The sequence below is a fragment of the Barbus barbus genome (genome assembly GCF_936440315.1).
Source record: "Barbus barbus genome assembly, chromosome: 34".
NCBI classification, from domain to species: domain Eukaryota; kingdom Metazoa; phylum Chordata; class Actinopteri; order Cypriniformes; family Cyprinidae; genus Barbus; species Barbus barbus.
In genome coordinates, this window is record NC_136762.1 from 13,409,791 (window position 1) to 13,426,949 (window position 17,159).

Consider the following 17,159-nt stretch of genomic DNA (forward strand, 5'->3'; position numbering starts at 1 on the left):
TATTGTTGATATTCAATGTAAATTTGGACAGCCACTGTTGAAAACCACTGACTACATAAAACTCTCACTTTCAGACCTGTCAAAATTGGTCTGATGATGTCTGTGAGTTTTAATGTTTAGAAATCACAGAAAATGTGTCAGCTTTTTAAAATCTTTTCAAGAAGGTTTTCAGCTGTTTCCAGCGGATATCGCTCCGACTGACCTCAGATCAAATCACAGAATCCTATACAAGAAGAGTGACACGCAAGCTGCAGTGAGGTTGCCGCAACCTGAAGAGGTCGCAGAGACACAAAAAACAACGTAGGCCTCTGGTGGAATATATGAACGCCAAAAATAAACAAGAACTGAGAGCGAAGAGGCTTTTTATTTGTGTTTGCGTCTTAACAACAGAAAAGCACTGCAGAAATGAAAAGTCTACAACATGGAGAAACATCAGAGAGCCTGAGCCTTATAAGACAACAAAGTTACGATGCTCCCCTCCCTCACCCGCTCATATTCCCACCAAAGTTTTATCTAAGCTTCAAGACTAAGACATGGTTAGAAACCTCTGAAAGAAAAGAAGCCCAGCAGAGAAATGAAGAAAGAAAGAAAGAAAAGAAGACAATAAGAATGCAAATGGAAACGTCTGGCAACTACGATAACAGCATAAAACCAAACACATATACACAAATGAGGTGTTTGCTTGTTGTGCTGATATATAATATTCATGCTCTTTACCTTCATCAGCCTCTGCTTTGTAACAGCATGCAACATGCAAGTAGAGAAGAGGAGGTTAGAACATGACAGACATTTTTCAGTATTGTACAAACAAGGAACCAAAAATGCAATCGTTAGCACACAAACTAATCGCATATACACATATTACTGGCTCTTCCATGCATTTTCAGTAGGCAACTCCATTGCATATTAGTTATATGTAAATGAGTAAAATGACCAACACCAAAATGGCCAATGAATGGATATAATAGTATATATCAGGACTAGTAATACACCAAATAAATTTAGATTTTTTTTTGTATATTTTAATTGTAGAAAATTCTCTCCAAAAATATATATTAAAAAGGTTATAATAATAGTAATAATAGTTCATTATAAATCAAAATTTTTTAAAGTGTATTTTCATGAAATAGCAAGTACAGGTTACATTGTATTTTTTTATAAAATTGTGCAGAATAATACTGTTGCTTTATGTTTAATAAAAGATAAATTGTTTAATACCATTTATGTTGTATAATTGCTTGTGCATATTGGGTTTATTTAAATTGCTTTGGATTGCTAAATTATTACATTTCAATTATGTAAGTCTGTAGATACTGCTCTGTTGTATTTTTTGGTTAAGTGCTGTACATTACCATTCATTTGGGGGTCAGTAATATTTATCAGTGTTTTTGAAAGAGGTTTTAATTCATGTTTTTACTGTATTATTTATCAAATCTAAAAGCATAATCTCTTATGCTTACCAAGGCTGCGTTTATTTGATCAAAACGGAAATGGAAATCATTATAAATGTCTTTAATTTAGCAGGGTTGCATTAAAGTGACAGTAAAGTATTTTAAAATTCTTACGCTGATCGGTAGTATATAATCAAGCTGTTGTTCTAGAAAAACCATTTGACACTTTTTACAGGTACTTGCCTGTACTAAAGAAGAAGAACAACAGACTTGACCAAGATAAATACCCAGACAAAAAGGCAGAACAACACTGCCCCCTGCTGTACGAACAGTCAGGAGACAAAATACATCTTTATTAACACTGAGTATACAGTCCTGAAGGTGAAATGTGTTGCTAAAAAAAGCTTTACCAGTTATGATGTTCGATGTCATATAATGGTAGTTTTTAGTACCAACTCAGGACACTGAAGTAGTATTAGTACCTCCTGTCAGAAATAAGGTGCTCTCACATTTGTCTGAGAGAGACACAGGGGAGGCATGCAGGTACAGGAAAGAGTACCAGACTAGAACAAACAGATCCACTACAGATACGGAGCAATTCAGTGACTGGAGTGACGATATATCAGCAACAAACAAGTACACATTACATACAATTAAAACAGGCCGATGGCCATGCTTTCAAATCCAAGCCAAACCTTTCATTACTGGATGATTTTGAAATAATAACTGTATTAGTGCTGTCAAATGATTAATTGCGATTAATAACATCCAAAATAAAAGGTTTTGTTTACATAATATGTATACTGTGTTTTATTATGTATATATAAATACACACACATACAGTATATATTTTGATGTATACAAATTTATATATTTATATTATTATATTATATATAAATATATTTAATATATAAACAATTTTTTTCTTAAATATATACATGTGTTTGTATTTATATATATATGTATATATACACATAATAAATATACACAGTACACACTCATATTATGTAAACAAAAACTTTTATTTTGGATGCGATTAATCGCAATTAATCGTTTGACAGCATTCAATTTTATAGAAATTTAACTCACAAAAAGAGCAATTTTCTATGATGTTATTAGATAAAACGCGCGCGCACACACACACACAATTTGAGTATTCCCAGCTATTTATGAGTTTCCCATGACTGTGGGCCCTAGAGACAACATGTAGACGGTACAGTTTGGAGTCTGGTGATTAAAAGGTTCATTAATACATCATCCTCTGACTGCATGAGGGGGAAGTGATATCACAGACTGTGAATACTGAGCCATCCATCCTCATTCGAGCTAAAGAAACACACATCTCTAAACTCCTCAACATCAAACTGTTTCCTGAGCTGCTTGTCTCTCCTCTGTTTGAGCTCAGTAAGTCGGCCTTAATTAATAAAGTCTGTTTCTGTGCTTGTTAGGCGTTTTAAGCATTTTATCTCATTAAGGCTTTTTTGTTTGGAGCTCTCCAGTTCTGATGTGTAAAGAGAAAGCTGTCGAATGCTTTTGTGAGCTAAATTAGCACAGAGACAGCAGTGTGGGGCTTAAAGGGGAAAACTTGGAATCAAAGCAAGCTGTTAAACTTTCTAAATACGTTTTTCTAAGGGTTATCAGTGACTTGGTTTTGCTTGAAAGTAAATCCATGACACACCACACTGTCTGACTGGGTTGCATTACCTTTCGTAGCCCCTGCAGCTCCAAGGTGGTATATGGCTCCAAGGATGAGCCACAGAGCTTTCTGTTCATCTGAAGAGATGCCCAGCACCTTCATAGCTGCCTGCAGTTTAGTGAACTGTTGAGATGCCTTTTGCTTGTCCTCAGACTGTACACACACACACACAAAACAGAATATTAGATGGGAAATAAAATAAAATAAATTTGCTGAATGCATCATTCACTAAAATACATATTTATTATTTTTTTTGTATGCTGGCAAACTATCCATTCAAAACTAACCTTAGTTTGAGGCACAATCCCAAAAGCACTGTTCTCTGCAAAGTGGTTAAAATGCAACTCTGTTCTGCAGGAAAATTGAAATACAATCAAGTTATTAAATTATACACTTATTTTACAGATTTATTCAATAGTGCAAGCTTTCTGAGAGCAGAGAAGTTGGGGTCAAACAAAATAACTAAAAAATTCACATACATACAATTATTGTGAGACTACCTAAGTGTGCTGTCTGCTCCAGCCATCATGTAATAAAAAACATTAAAAGTGGACTCAGTCTCTGGTCGTTTCACCACTCTCAGCTTCTCCAGCAGCATGGTCTACATATAAAAGAAAGAATTAATGAGTCTTAGTAAAATTAACAAAACAAACAAACAGAACGAACAAATGTTTATATAATTACAATATAGCCCATTTTAAAAGGGTAATTTTAAAGTACTGTCCTATAAAATGATTAAAACTATCAAGATAACATTTTTATTATTCATTACTATTATTTATTGAATTAAACATTATTTCATTAAAAGCGCATTAAAGTTAGCAGGGTGGGTGGATAGATGAAGGATTACTATTTAACTAGAAGTCATAAAATTAGTACAATCAGAAACAGAATCAGAATGAGCTTTATGGGCCAGGTATGTTTATACATACGAGGAATTTGTTTTAGTGACAGAAGCTCCACAGTGCAACAGAAAGATAGCAACAGGACAGGACACAGATAATAAATATAAACAAATAATAATAAAATAAGAACACATAATAAAAGAATAATATACAAATAAACAAATAGGCAATGTACAAAACAGCAAAAACACAATATATAATATAGACGAATATAAAATTGTGGGTGTACAGGTCTGATAAGTGCAAATTTGAAATTAAAAAATAAGTATGTGTGGTGAATAAATAATGTATTATAGAGTTGTGTGTTCCACGTTTAGTGTTAAGTGTTCATGAGATGTATTGACTGAGGGAAGAAACTGTTCCTGTGTCTGGTCGTTCTGGTTCTCAGAGCTCTGTAGCGTCGACCAGACAGTAACAGTTCAAAGAGGGAGTGTGCTGGATGTGAGGGGTCCAGAGTGATTTTGCCAGCCCTTTTGCTCACTCTGGATAAGTACAGTTCTTGGAGAGCGGGGAGGGTTGTACCAATGATTCGCTCAGCAGTCCGGACTACTCTCCGTAGTCTTCTGAGGTCAGATTTGGTAGCTGAGCTGAACCAGACAGTTATTGAAGTGCAGAGGATGGATTCAATGATGGCGGAGTAGAACCGTTTCAGCAGCTCCTGTGGCAGGTTGAACTTCCTCAGCTGGCTAATGAAGTACAACATCTGCTGGGCCTTTTTCACAATGGACTCAATGTGATTGTCCCACTTCAGGTCCTGAGAAATTGTGGTGCCCAGGAACCTGAATGACTCCACTACAGTCACAGTACTGTACATGATGGTGGGGGGAGAGCAGGGGGGTTTCTCCTGAAGTCCACGGTCATCTCCACAGTTTTGAGCGTGCTGAGCTCCAGGTTGTTAAGACTGCACCGAACAGCCAGCTCCTTAACCTCCTGTCTGTAAACAGACACGTCAATGCCCCTGTATGAGGCCGATCAGTGTGTCAGGAAGCTGGTGATCCACTGACAAATGGAGGTGGGGACGGACAGCTGTGTCAGTTTATTCTAAAGGGTGTCCGGGATGATGGTGTTAAAAGCGGAGCTGAAGTCTACGAACAGGATCCTCACATAAGTCCCTGGTCTGTCTAGATACTTCAGGATGAAGTGCAGTCCCATGTTGACTGCATCATCCACAGACCTGTTTGCTCTGTAGGCAATCTGCAGGGGGTCCAGTGGAGGCCTTCAGATAAGCCAAAACCGGTCTTTCAAATGGTTTCATGGCCACAGACATTAGAGCCACAGGTCTGTAATCATTAAGTCCAGTAATTTTGGGTTTCTTTGGGACGGGGATGATGGTGGAACGTTTAAAGCATGACTTTGCACAGCTCCAGTGATCTGTTGAAGATCTGTGTGAAGATGGGGGCCAGCTGATCAGCACAGGTTTTTAGGCAGGCTGGTGACACACTGTCTGGGCCTGGTGCTGTCCTTCTTTTGTTCTTTCTGAAGACCTGGCGCACCTCATCTCCACTGATCTGAATTTCAGTTTTTTGCAAACCTGCAATAGAACTCATTCAGGTCATCTGCCAGTTGTTGATTCTCCAAAGTCCTGGGGGATGGTGTCTTGTAACTGGTGATATCTTTCATACCTTTCCACACTGAAGCAGAATCACCGGAAGAAAATTTGTTCCTTAGCTTGCCAGAATAATTCCTCTTTGCCAATCTGATCTCCTTTTCCAGTGTGTATTTGGCCTGTTTATACAAGACTTTATCCCCCTTTCTGTAAGCATCTTCTTTGGCCTGACGGAGCTGTCCAAGTTTTGCAGTGAACCATGGTTTGTCGTTGTTGTAAGTTAGATGAGTCTTGGTAGGAATGCACATATCCTCACAGAAACTGATATAAGATGTTACCGTCTCTATGAGCTCATCCAGATCATTTGCAGTAGCTTCGAAAACAGTCCAATCAGTGATAGAGAAACAGGCTTGTTTCATTAGTACATCTTTTAACAGTTCTTAATACAGGTTTTGCAGATTTAAGTTTCTGCCTGTAGGTCGGTATGAGATAAACCAAACAGTGATCAGAGAGTCCTAAAGCTGCTCGTGGGACAGAGTGATGTGTGTCCTTTATCGCTGTGTAACAGTGATATTACTGTCTCTGATGGGACATGTGATGTGCGGTCTTTATTTTGGCAGTTCGCAGGAGAGATTTGCTTTATTAAAGTCCCCGAGAATGATTAAAACAGAGTCCGGGTGTTTTTGTTCCGTATCTGTGATCTGATCAGCGAGTTTCTGTAAAGCTGAGCTCGCACTCGCTTGCGGTGGAATGTAGACACTCACGAGAATGAACGAACAAATCTCCCGTGGCGAACAGAACGGCTTGCAGTTAATGAAGAGCGTTTCTAGATCTGAACAGCACATCTTCTTTAACACAGTTAAATCTGTACACCACCTCTCATTGATGTAAAAGCACGCCCTGCCGCCGCACGATTTCCCCGTTGATTCCGCGTCGCAATCTGCTCTGATCAGCTGGAAGTTAGCAAGATGTAGCACGCTGTCCGGTATGTCGCAATTCAGCCAGGTTTTCCGTGAAACACAGAGCAGAGTTAGAAAAATCCTTGTTTGTCCGGGTGAGCAGAAGGAATTCATCCATTTTGTTGGGTAGAGAGCGGAGATTCGCTAGATGGATGCTAGGCAACGCAGTTCTAAATCCGCGCTGACTAAGCTTCAGAAGCGCGCCAGCTCGCTTCCCCCGTCTGCGCATCCTGAAGTGTTTGACCAGAGCTACGGCTCCGCCAACTACAATGTCCAGCAAAACATCCGAATAATCAAAATCCTGTAAAAGATTTTGTAGTGTGTTCTGCCAAATGTTCAGCAGGTCATCCCTGGTAAAACTGATCGTATTTGAGAAACGAAAAACAAACAAAAATAGTACAAACACTGAAGAGCAAAGCACTGTTGCTGCCATCTGCGGCGCCATCTTAGATCAATTATACATAATTTGCATTTTATATAATTTAGATATGATCCAGTACTATATAAACAAACCTGGATGGAGGCGGAGGCCACCTGACCAGCCTGGTCAAAATCCAGCGAGACGATCTGGGAGAAGCGGCTTGCATTATTGTTCATGGAGGTGGCACTGTTTCCAAAGGCCTCTAGGATTGTGTAGACCGCTTGCCATTTCTCAGCTGGAGGAGACACACATTAATATTTAACTAAAGGACTCACTATTTAACACTGACTGCACTAGAAGACAGGATCCTGCATACAGAGTTGAGCATACGGAGATAACATCAAGGCCTCTTTAATGGTATAGTTAATGAGCACTGTAGTCTTCATTAAGTCATTATTGACCAAGCAGGGGTTGAGCAGGCCTTGATGATGGCTAATTATCAGAGTGCTTTAGTGGGCATCATTAGCACAGCCCTCATCTGTCACCCCCTTCCCAGCGCTCACACTCTCTCCACGGTGTACAAGCCCATTTCCAGTGACCGCAAGACACCCGTCCATTCACCCTTTACCGCAGGCTGTTCAAGCTTTTCAAGCACATTGTGAGATACTAAGCAGCTAAAAATGGGAATGCATGATGACCATATTATTTTGGCCAATATTAGCTTGGTTACAAAAGAACAAAAAAGAATCATTTCTATTATTAAAATCTAATGTTTTTACACCATATTTTACTTCTACAAAATGTATGTAAATGTCAGATTGGAGGTTAAGATAAGTTAACATTTGCCAAAATGTTGGTACATCACCAGAATCTCATTTAAAAATGCTAGGAAGTTATTATGGCTCTTGTTTCTGTACCAGTAAAGATCTTTCCAGTGCTGCCGGCAATGGACACCAGGTACTGGACTAAATGCTGGCAGTTTGTGGTCTTGCCACTGCCGCTCTTTCCCAGCAGCACAATGGACTGGTCCTGTCGTGTTGTCAAAAGGTTTCGGTAGGCAGATTGGGCCACTGCATATATATGAGGGGCTGTGTCTTCTCGTCGACAGCCTTTGAACATGTGCATCACCTGAAACGACAGAGGAAAAAAAAATAATAATTCTAACACACTGACAAACACATTAATTTTATTTATGCCTCTTGCCCAAGAAGACAAAAGTCTGTGGACAAGCTTAATGAAGATCATTGTTGGGAAAACAAAAGCAAGGAGTTTACAGGCCAAACTAATAATCAAATAATCTTAATGTATTACAGAGTGTTTATTTTCTGTACAACAGAAAAGTCAATAATGGAAACCTTAAAGTCTCAAATGGAAACCCATAAAAATTAATTTTCCAATGAGGGAAAATCAATAGCTGTTAATTTGAAAAAGTTGGCGTAAACCAACTTTCCAGCACAAGTCAAATAACGTTTTCGCATATATCAGAGTTTCAGCTTTAGACTGCAGAAAACACTCATCACAGCACATAATCAGCTTGATCCATAATGCAAAACCACTTAATTAGGACCGATGACCGAAAGAAATTCTCTTCTGGATTCTAATTACATTTTATGGGTAGTAATTTATCTTGCATGAAAACCAATAAAGCTCATTAGCGGTTTTCAGTTGCCCATTTCCTATTGCGTTTAACTGACAAAGGGACAGTTGTAGAAAATATAGTACCCATAATACATTGCATTGCTGCCTCAGTGAGTATCTCCATCTATAATCACACATTGTCAGAGTATAATATGCATTTCATGAACTAGGAAGTTCATGTGAGTATTTGTCGCCTGCTGTTTAATGAATAGTGTATTTGGATACTATATAGTAGAGAAGTAGCATATTTGAATGCAAAGAGTGTGAAAGAAAACAAAGGCTCTCACCTTCTCTGAGTACATGGAGGGTGCGCTGGTAGGGTTGATGATCACCATGTTGGGCCCTGCGTATGTGTGGATGAGATTTCCTCCATAGCGCTGGCGCAAGGAATGCATGACACTGGACTCATTCAGGTAGAGCAGAGCTGCCAAGTCCTCACAGCGGTCAAATGACGGCGGGTTTGCCTGGATTGAAGGATTTAAAATATTAAAAGGTCAAAGAATGCAATAAATCTGACAAGTGATTAATGGAAAGAGTTGAAAAAAATCTTAATATGACAAAAAACAGAGTATGGGGTTTTAAATTGATGTGATTTAGCCATAATAGCCTCAAGACTTCATGCCAAGTCTTTAATGCAATTTAAAACTTGTCAAGCTCAACTCTGGATCCAGTTTAGCAATTCCCTCATTGAACAGATGGTTCCAAAACTTGATTTGAGGTCAGCCTTAACATTATGGAAATCATCAGCTCAGAGCTGCCCTTCACAGGGAGGTACAACTGTGCCAGGCAGTAAGTGAGCTGATAATATTGCCCAGCATATGCCTCATCAAGGCCTTATAGTGCAAACTCTGAAAATTCTATTAGAGACTATTATATTAGACTTCTCAGTATGTCTATATAAGTCAATCTGTCTGTTTTAAAAATTAGGCCAAACACCACCCGTTTCTCTGTGACCCATATCCTGGCATTATTTCCTCCCACCCTGTGCACATTACCCAGGGCCAACCTGTGCCTGTCTAACCCTCACTTGGCTCTGGATCCAGACCAGAACCAAAAGTTCTGCAAATAACCCTGTGTATGAGCCCTGCAGACCTGAAGGACCTGAATGAATCCATAGCTCCACAGTGAAAGGAATCATTGTTTTCTGTTGTGATTGTGCAATCTGAACTGAATGTGATGAAATGAGATGAGATGAGATGGGATAGTGTAATGCATTTTTTTCTAGTTTATTTCCTGGCTGTATTCAAAAACCAGCACAGCACAAATAGGGTAAACCTTATAATGAACAAAATGATATCATGACTCTTTTGGGATGTATCTTCTAATGTATCACAGAAAGGCGCTCACAAGCATGTCTAGTTTAAATCAGTCTGACAAATCATTGACTAAATCTCTGCAGTTAGAATCTTTAATGTACTGAATCAAGTCATTTTCGGCTCTAAATGAAGCATGAACTGTTTGTATACTTAAGGGAATAGTTCACCCAAAAATGAAAATTGTCAATAATTACTTACTCTCATGTCATTCTAAACCCGTAAGACCTGTGTTTATCTTCGGAACGCAAATTAAGATATCTTTTGATGAAATCCGAGAGCTTTCTGACCCTGCATATACAGCAATGCAACTGAAACGTTCAAGGCTTAGAAAGGTAGTGAGGACATTGTTAAAATAGTCCATGTGACATCAGTGGTTCAACCTTAATTTTATGAAGCTACGAGAATAGTTTGTGCGCACAAAGATAACAAAAATTACAACTTTATTCAACAATTTCTTCTCTTCCGTGTTTTGTTGAAATTACGGTTGAACCACTGATGTCACATGGACTATTTTAACAACGTTGAACATGGTAGTTGTGTTGCTGTCTATGCAGGGTCAGAAAGCTCACGGATTTCATCAAAAGATATCTTAATTTGTGTTCCAAATATGAATGAAGATCTTACAGGTTTGGAACGACATGAGGGTGAGTAATTAATGACAGAATTTTCATTTTTGGGTGAACTATCCCTTTAAGGTTTGCGAGACTGGTCATTATTAAATGGTTGTTCATATAGCAACATGTTATATGTATAATTAACATAAATATGGAAAGCCAATTCTAATTCTATCCTTTGTCTGTTAATTGGATTTTGAGATGTGGGTGTTACAGTAAAATATGGAGGCACATGAACAAGATTACAGGGGAAAGCTTTAAGAGGACAAAATGAATGGAGAAGTCCTGCATGTCACCAGAGACAAGTCACCAGAATGTTCAGTTATGTCAATGATTAAACATTCTGAGGTCAAAAACTTTCTAAAAATTAAACATATATGGATTGGTCAAAATATTATATGTTACTTGCATTTAGAAAATAGAAAATTTTATTTTGACTATGAACAAAATCTGTTATTTTTGAAACGCACATTATTCGCCTGGACAACTGACCTTTTCTATGTCATCTTCGTCCACGTCCAGTACTGTCCCATCATGCTCCAGTTTGATTTTCACTTTCCCCTCTGGTAGACTGCCAGCCTCTGTCTTCACCACAGTGGCTGTAAAGAACACCAGAGAACACTGTGAATATTTTTATTTCTGATTGCACACATCATCATTCCGGAAACAAAATTAAAACAGACTTCTAAAATTCTAGTGCCATTAAAGCGCTTCTTATTGTAATAGTAATGAAACCCCTATTATGTTACAAATGGCATAAAAATCAAAATCAACCCCATTTCCTTTCTTAATAAACGTCCCTTGTGTTATTGTGTGCGAAACATCGGTGCACAATATTCTAAGGGAGAAAATGTTTCCATAATCTTTCATCAAAATGCAATAACGTTCTCCACCTCTGAAATGACTCTCTCTTCCACTCTAGTTCAATATTCTATTTTCACATAGGAATATGTAAAATTATGGAAGTTAAATTAGAAAAAAAAATTAATTTCCTGTTGTCTTCAATTTAAAAATAATACTCTGAGTTAATTTTGCATGGCTTTCGTACTAACCCAGAGAGAATCCATCCTTGTGGACCAGCCACACTTTCTCCGAACCGTACCATGCTTGCTCTGCCGCTATCTGCTCCTCTGTTTTCACCTGTGAAGGCGAGACACAGTCAAACTCATTATTTACGGCTTTACACAGGCCTTTTGAACAGGAACATCACTGATACGCTTCAAATCCACTCCATGCATTTGTCCACACTAATCAGAGAAAGACTGTTATCATTTAATGACACAAAAATGGTCTTTTTACCCTGATCTGAGACCTCTGCTGACAGAATAGCAATTAGAGTACAAAGAGGTCCCAGATCAGTTTAAAAAAAACAGCTTCCCAATGTCTACAATGTCTGTGGGCTGTCATGCAAGATGGGAAGAGTTTAAAGGCAGGTGTAGATGAAGCCAACTCGGGCAAATGATGGACAGGGTCAGATTACAAGCCTGATGTTCTGGTTGTCTGGGCATGTCTGATTCCACTGCACTCATGCTTGACCTACACACACTGGTCTGAACATGAACTCTACCACTGTGAAGGGCTGACAGTGAGAGATAGTGTATCAGTGATCCATTGATTGTGTTCCAGTTCACAAGCTCCTCTCCTCTGGTGTTTGGTTAGTATACCATGTTATTATTGTAGATAAACCAGTACACTCTACAAGTACAGTGGCACATGATGTGAAGGAAGGGTAGAAAACACTACAGCACAGTTAATAACAATCCAATGCTAATTAAATGTTAGATGAACCCAGATTGTCCGTTTTGCTATCTCTGAGTGTCACTCTCAATCACGGCTCTATGGCTGGGGTGTTGTCGATGAAATGGGATGGGTGCGGGCACTACACTCCACAACACAAGGGCAAGTTTGACACGACAGGCCAAGGGTGGGATAATGCAGGTGAACTACAGTGCACACAAAGCAGAAAGCAGACCTTAGGATGGGCGGCAGCGGCATGGTCTGCTTTTAGGATTGCCACGGGATCCTCCTCCACCTGTCCCTGTGAGAAGGCAGGTCGGCATGAGAGGGCAAGAGCAGCGTTAAACATCATAACACGTTATACCGTGCATTAATCAAACACAGTCATTCATCAGTTTAATAGCCTGCCTCAGCTCCACACACAGAGCATCTAAGGCATCCTGTCAATAAAAACGGTTATTGATCATGTGATATATCAGCGTAAGGCACTATGGTCACCCTTCAGGAAATAAACATTTAGCAGGAATAATCTCATGAAACCTGTCAAGAGCTGGAAGTAAAGGTTATATCTAATAAAAAAAGACAAATAATATTTTAATTTGTATTACTTTTAATGATTATGTATATTATACATACATTTATATATAATATATTTTTTATTTCCTTGGTCAAACATGGCAGACATTTTTCAAGAGATTTTCCCATGTTTTTACAGCTACAGTTTATCCACATGGTGCATGTGACTTCTTTAATTTAAAATAGTCACATGCATCATGTGGAAAAACATATCTGAACATAACACGATTTATGCTAACAATAGCATGGTTAACATCGAAAGGTGATACAAGGATATATAAAAGACACTATGTTGGTGATATGAGGTAATGCATAAATGAGGTAAAGTTCAGAGCTTGAGGCACGAGGAGACAACAGGGATATTCATAAATCAAAATCTTCAACAATTAGAGAGCATATCCACTGCTATTCACTTATAAGCTGATCAGTGGGGCAGCAAAAACAAATTCATACTCACACTGAAGGTTTCATGCAGTTACATCTAACCCTGAGTCACCATGCACTGCATCAACACTGGTTTAAAATCACCACTCATACACAATAAAAAAGCAGGCAATCCTTCTATCAAAGATATGATATATAAACAAATCAAGTTCAGTTAGCTAAACCGACAACACATTTGTCTTAATAAAAACGTAAGCATCTATTTTAGGTTGATAACACAAGCACAAAAGCATATATATAGCCATGTATGAGGGTGGGGGTGGGTTAGAAAGAGGAACAGAGAGCTTACACTCCAACAGGCCACACGAGCACACACTCCGGCCAAGCCATGGAGAGGGGCAGTGGGGGAAAAGCCGTCCCCAGTGGGGCCCTGTACCTGAGACGATGCAGAGGCACTGGCCACAGGTTCCAGCTAGACCAGCCAGACAAACAATCACAGCCACAGAGACAGCGGTGGATGAGAGAGAGAGGTAGAGATGAGACATGTATGCACAGATGAAATGACAGCAGGCACATGGAGGTGAGATGTGCATGCATCTCACCTTTCATTGAACCAATGAAAAACTGTTTGCTAGATAATAAAGTTGTACTGCAGCACATAGCAAAAGTTGAAAGTGCATGAGATGGCAGGACAAAAATGGACTATAAAAACAGACATGGGGTTTAAGAGACTTTAAAAACAACAACAACAAAAATGACATGTTTTGAAGCATGGCAGCTGGTTTAAGCTGGTCCTTAGTTGGTCATGAGCTGGTTTCAGCTGGTCCTGAGCTGGTTATGAGCTGGTCCTCATTATGAGCTCCTGGTCCAGGAGCTAGCTGCTTAGGACCAGCACATGACCATCTTAAACCAGCTCATAACCAACTTATAACCAGCTCAGGACCAGCTTAAACCTGCTCAAACCAGCTGCCATGCTTCAAAACATAGCATATGCTGTTTGTTCAATAGGGTAGACATCAGAGCAGAAGGTTGAGCTATTTCAAAGAGGGGAAAACACCTATTTGTTTGTCTTGTAGCAGAGCAACCCATAATACAGAATACAATACAAGCCCTACTCCAAAAACCAAGCGAGTTGCCTTGTTGTATACTATCTACATAGGTAGCTACCCTCTAAGGCAGCATCCTGAAAATACGAAGCCTTGAAAATTATTGAAACCCTAAATTTGGGGGCAGTAATGGTCTTTTAAACACAACATACAAACAAAGCACAAAAAAAAAAAAAAAAAAAAAAAAAAAAAAAAAAAAAAAAAAAAACAGTACTATGAATTGGCATTATCATTGTTTCCAAGCTAACATTATACTACACTAACAAACAAACATAGTATAAATACAAAGTTGGGGAAAATAGTTTTTAAATTTTTATATTTTCATGAGAAAAATATTCTGAATGTTTTTCAGGAGTATTATTAGGTATAATCAGAGTTTCTCTCAAACTGGCTGCCATTTTTAAACTTTTCCCCCTTTGTTTTGTTTAAAAGGGATCTGAAAACTTTGGAGAAAACACAAATCAATAAGTCATTTTAGTTTATTTTTTGTCTGAGGCTAGCTTGTTTAATACTTTGCCTAAAGCTATTTATGTCTAGGTAGGCAGGTTCACTTGAGTTTGGAATAAAGCCATAAATTACTTATAAAGAGATATTAAGGCACTATGTAGTCACTCTGCTCACATTAACTTCCTTAAAATCCTCATTAACAATGTAGTGTATTAAACTATTTCCCCATGAGTATTCAGTCAGCGTAAGTGCTGTCAAGCTTTACAGTGGCTTGTCTATAGGTCTGCAGCCAGTGCAGTCAGAGCCATGTAAAACAGTCAGGATAAAGCACATTTTAGCATCAGAGAGACAGTGAGTGAGTCAGATGAGGAATCAGAAATGAAGACAAGAGGAAGAGGAGGAATGGACAGGCATTACAGGTGCAGCGAAGATCCTCTCCAGCTGTCTCTGTGCTTCTTCTGTGGGACTCAGTGGCGGACTCTCCTATAGGTCAGACCACCAAGAAGAGGTGAGTCTAACTCAGACAATGCACATTGCTTTATTACAGAGTAATGTTATGTAATAGCTACATTCCCTTCCTGCAGAGCGGAGCTATATCATCTAACTGCTGCAGAGTGTAATCTTAATAAAACACACACACAAACACACCTTTTTGGACAAGGATGGTAGTGAGGGTTTAAAAATGCTCCCAGGGGAAGGTCTCCCTGCTTGACTTGGTGGCATACGTACGGCCGTCTTCACCTTCAAATATTATGTCCAAACGACACACAAAGTCTCAAACGTATTGTTTAAGGGACTTAAGTTAGTAACCATGCAACCAATTACAAATTAGTTTCTTCTGATCTGAAATACTAGAACCAAACCACTCCAAATCAAGCATCCAGCATTCACTACACTATGCTTTTTGCGACACAAAGCCAGTATCCAATCCATAAAATCTACTGTCCATGATCTTATAAATGTGTCCACACAGATGTATGTTGCTCCTAATCAAAACTAGTAAACGGCTCTGTGGGTCTCTAAGGTGGCTTAGTTTACTAATCAATGGATCTATGATGTACTGTACTTAGGCATACGATACTTTTGGGAAACTATTAGAAAGGCAACTCCGAGTCAGAGACAGAGTTAGAAGCCTAAGAGAAGGGTGCTGTCAAACAACCAAAAGCCCACTTCATCAACACTTCTGAGAGCTACAAACCACTACATAATACGTACTACAGACTACATACAGACAATAAATTGGATGATCTTAGTACTAGCGGTACATGCCATTCACATTAGTGCACTCCTCACAAAGTTAGGTGAAGTATAGCAATCCATGCAACCAAGTAATCAGTGTGATCAATACCTCTGTTTTCTTCATAGGCATCAGTGTATTGGTGGGAATGAACCCTGATGGAGGGGAAAATGGATCTGTTTTGGGGGCTGGGGGGTTAAGGGTGTTGGATTTACCAGGAGCGGTTGGAGCAGAGGAAGCAGCTGCTTTAGGAACAGCAGGTGTAGAACTGGGGATAACAGGCAATGTTTTGGGATCTGGAATAGGAGCTGAAGGTGGAGAAACAATAGGAGCCGTTGGAACAAATCCAGCAGGAGTCACAGGAGAAGGTTTTGGAGCAGGAATAAAGCCTGCTGGAGGGGAAAGAGTAGATTGTTTTGAGTTGGGGACAAATCCTAAGGGTTTCGGTGTAGGAACAAATCCAGATGGGGGAGAGAGTGGGTTGGGTTTTGGGGTTGGGATGAATCCTGCTGGTGGTGAAACAGGAGACTTGGGAGTCGTCAAGGTAGCAGCAGATGCTGAACTCTGTGGCTCTTGTTTTGGAGTCTGGGAGGCCTCTACTTTTGGCACAGTTTTATCTTGTGCTGGTCCAGACAATTCCTTCTCTTGAGATTTCTCTACAGGTTTCACATCCTCTTTTTCAGGAGGCTCATCCTTGCGGATGCGTGGACGAGGTTCCCTGGTCCTGCCTCGTGTCATCAAACTAGTCAGTCCAGCAGAGATATCATCTCTTTCCTCCTTCTTTATGGAATCATGTTTGAAGGAGAACACAGGCATCTTTACAACTTTTGGAACAGATGCTGGTTCAGGTTTCGGTGGTTCTGAAGCTGGTTTAAGTGGTTCTGGGGACATGGCTGCAGGGGTTGTTGCCACGTCTTCTTCAGCAGGAACTACTCTCCTAACCACTCTGCGTACCACCTTTACCACCTTCTTACAGGTCACAACCTGCAAGTCCTCTGTGAGCTCTGGTTGACTAGCACTAGTCTTAACACTGCCATTGAGGTTACCATTCATTTTGCTTTCTCCATTCTGTAAAGGTTCAGGACTGAGGGGAGCTTGGGGAGGCTCAGGGCTTTTGAAGCGCTCCGGCATCTTGGGCACTTCAGAGAACTTTCTGGTTGCCATCTTGTCTCTGTTGGGTGAGGGGCTTTTGACTCGCCTGAATTGAGGTTCGGACTGGATGTCTGTGGGTGTGTGCCAAACAGGC

The 17,159-nt window shown here is 39.6% G+C and overlaps 1 protein-coding gene across 3 annotated transcripts in view; it reads right to left on the reverse strand.

The window, feature by feature from the left end:
• LOC306853981 (unconventional myosin-XVIIIa-like) overlaps positions 1-17,159 on the reverse strand; it is a 121,356-nt gene that overhangs the window by 58,506 nt on the left and 45,691 nt on the right. For all 3 annotated transcript variants that reach the window (XM_079391726.1, XM_079391725.1, XM_079391727.1), the window contains exons 2-10: positions 11,479-11,566; positions 10,919-11,025; positions 8,784-8,960; positions 7,776-7,986; positions 7,011-7,153; positions 3,588-3,688; positions 3,375-3,438; positions 3,096-3,240; positions 718-732 (exon numbers count right to left, since the gene is read on the reverse strand). In XM_079391726.1, coding sequence (XP_079247852.1) covers positions 718-732; positions 3,096-3,240; positions 3,375-3,438; positions 3,588-3,688; positions 7,011-7,153; positions 7,776-7,986; positions 8,784-8,960; positions 10,919-11,025; positions 11,479-11,566 — 1,051 coding nt within the window. The remainder of the gene's footprint in view (positions 1-717; positions 733-3,095; positions 3,241-3,374; positions 3,439-3,587; positions 3,689-7,010; positions 7,154-7,775; positions 7,987-8,783; positions 8,961-10,918; positions 11,026-11,478; positions 11,567-17,159) is intronic.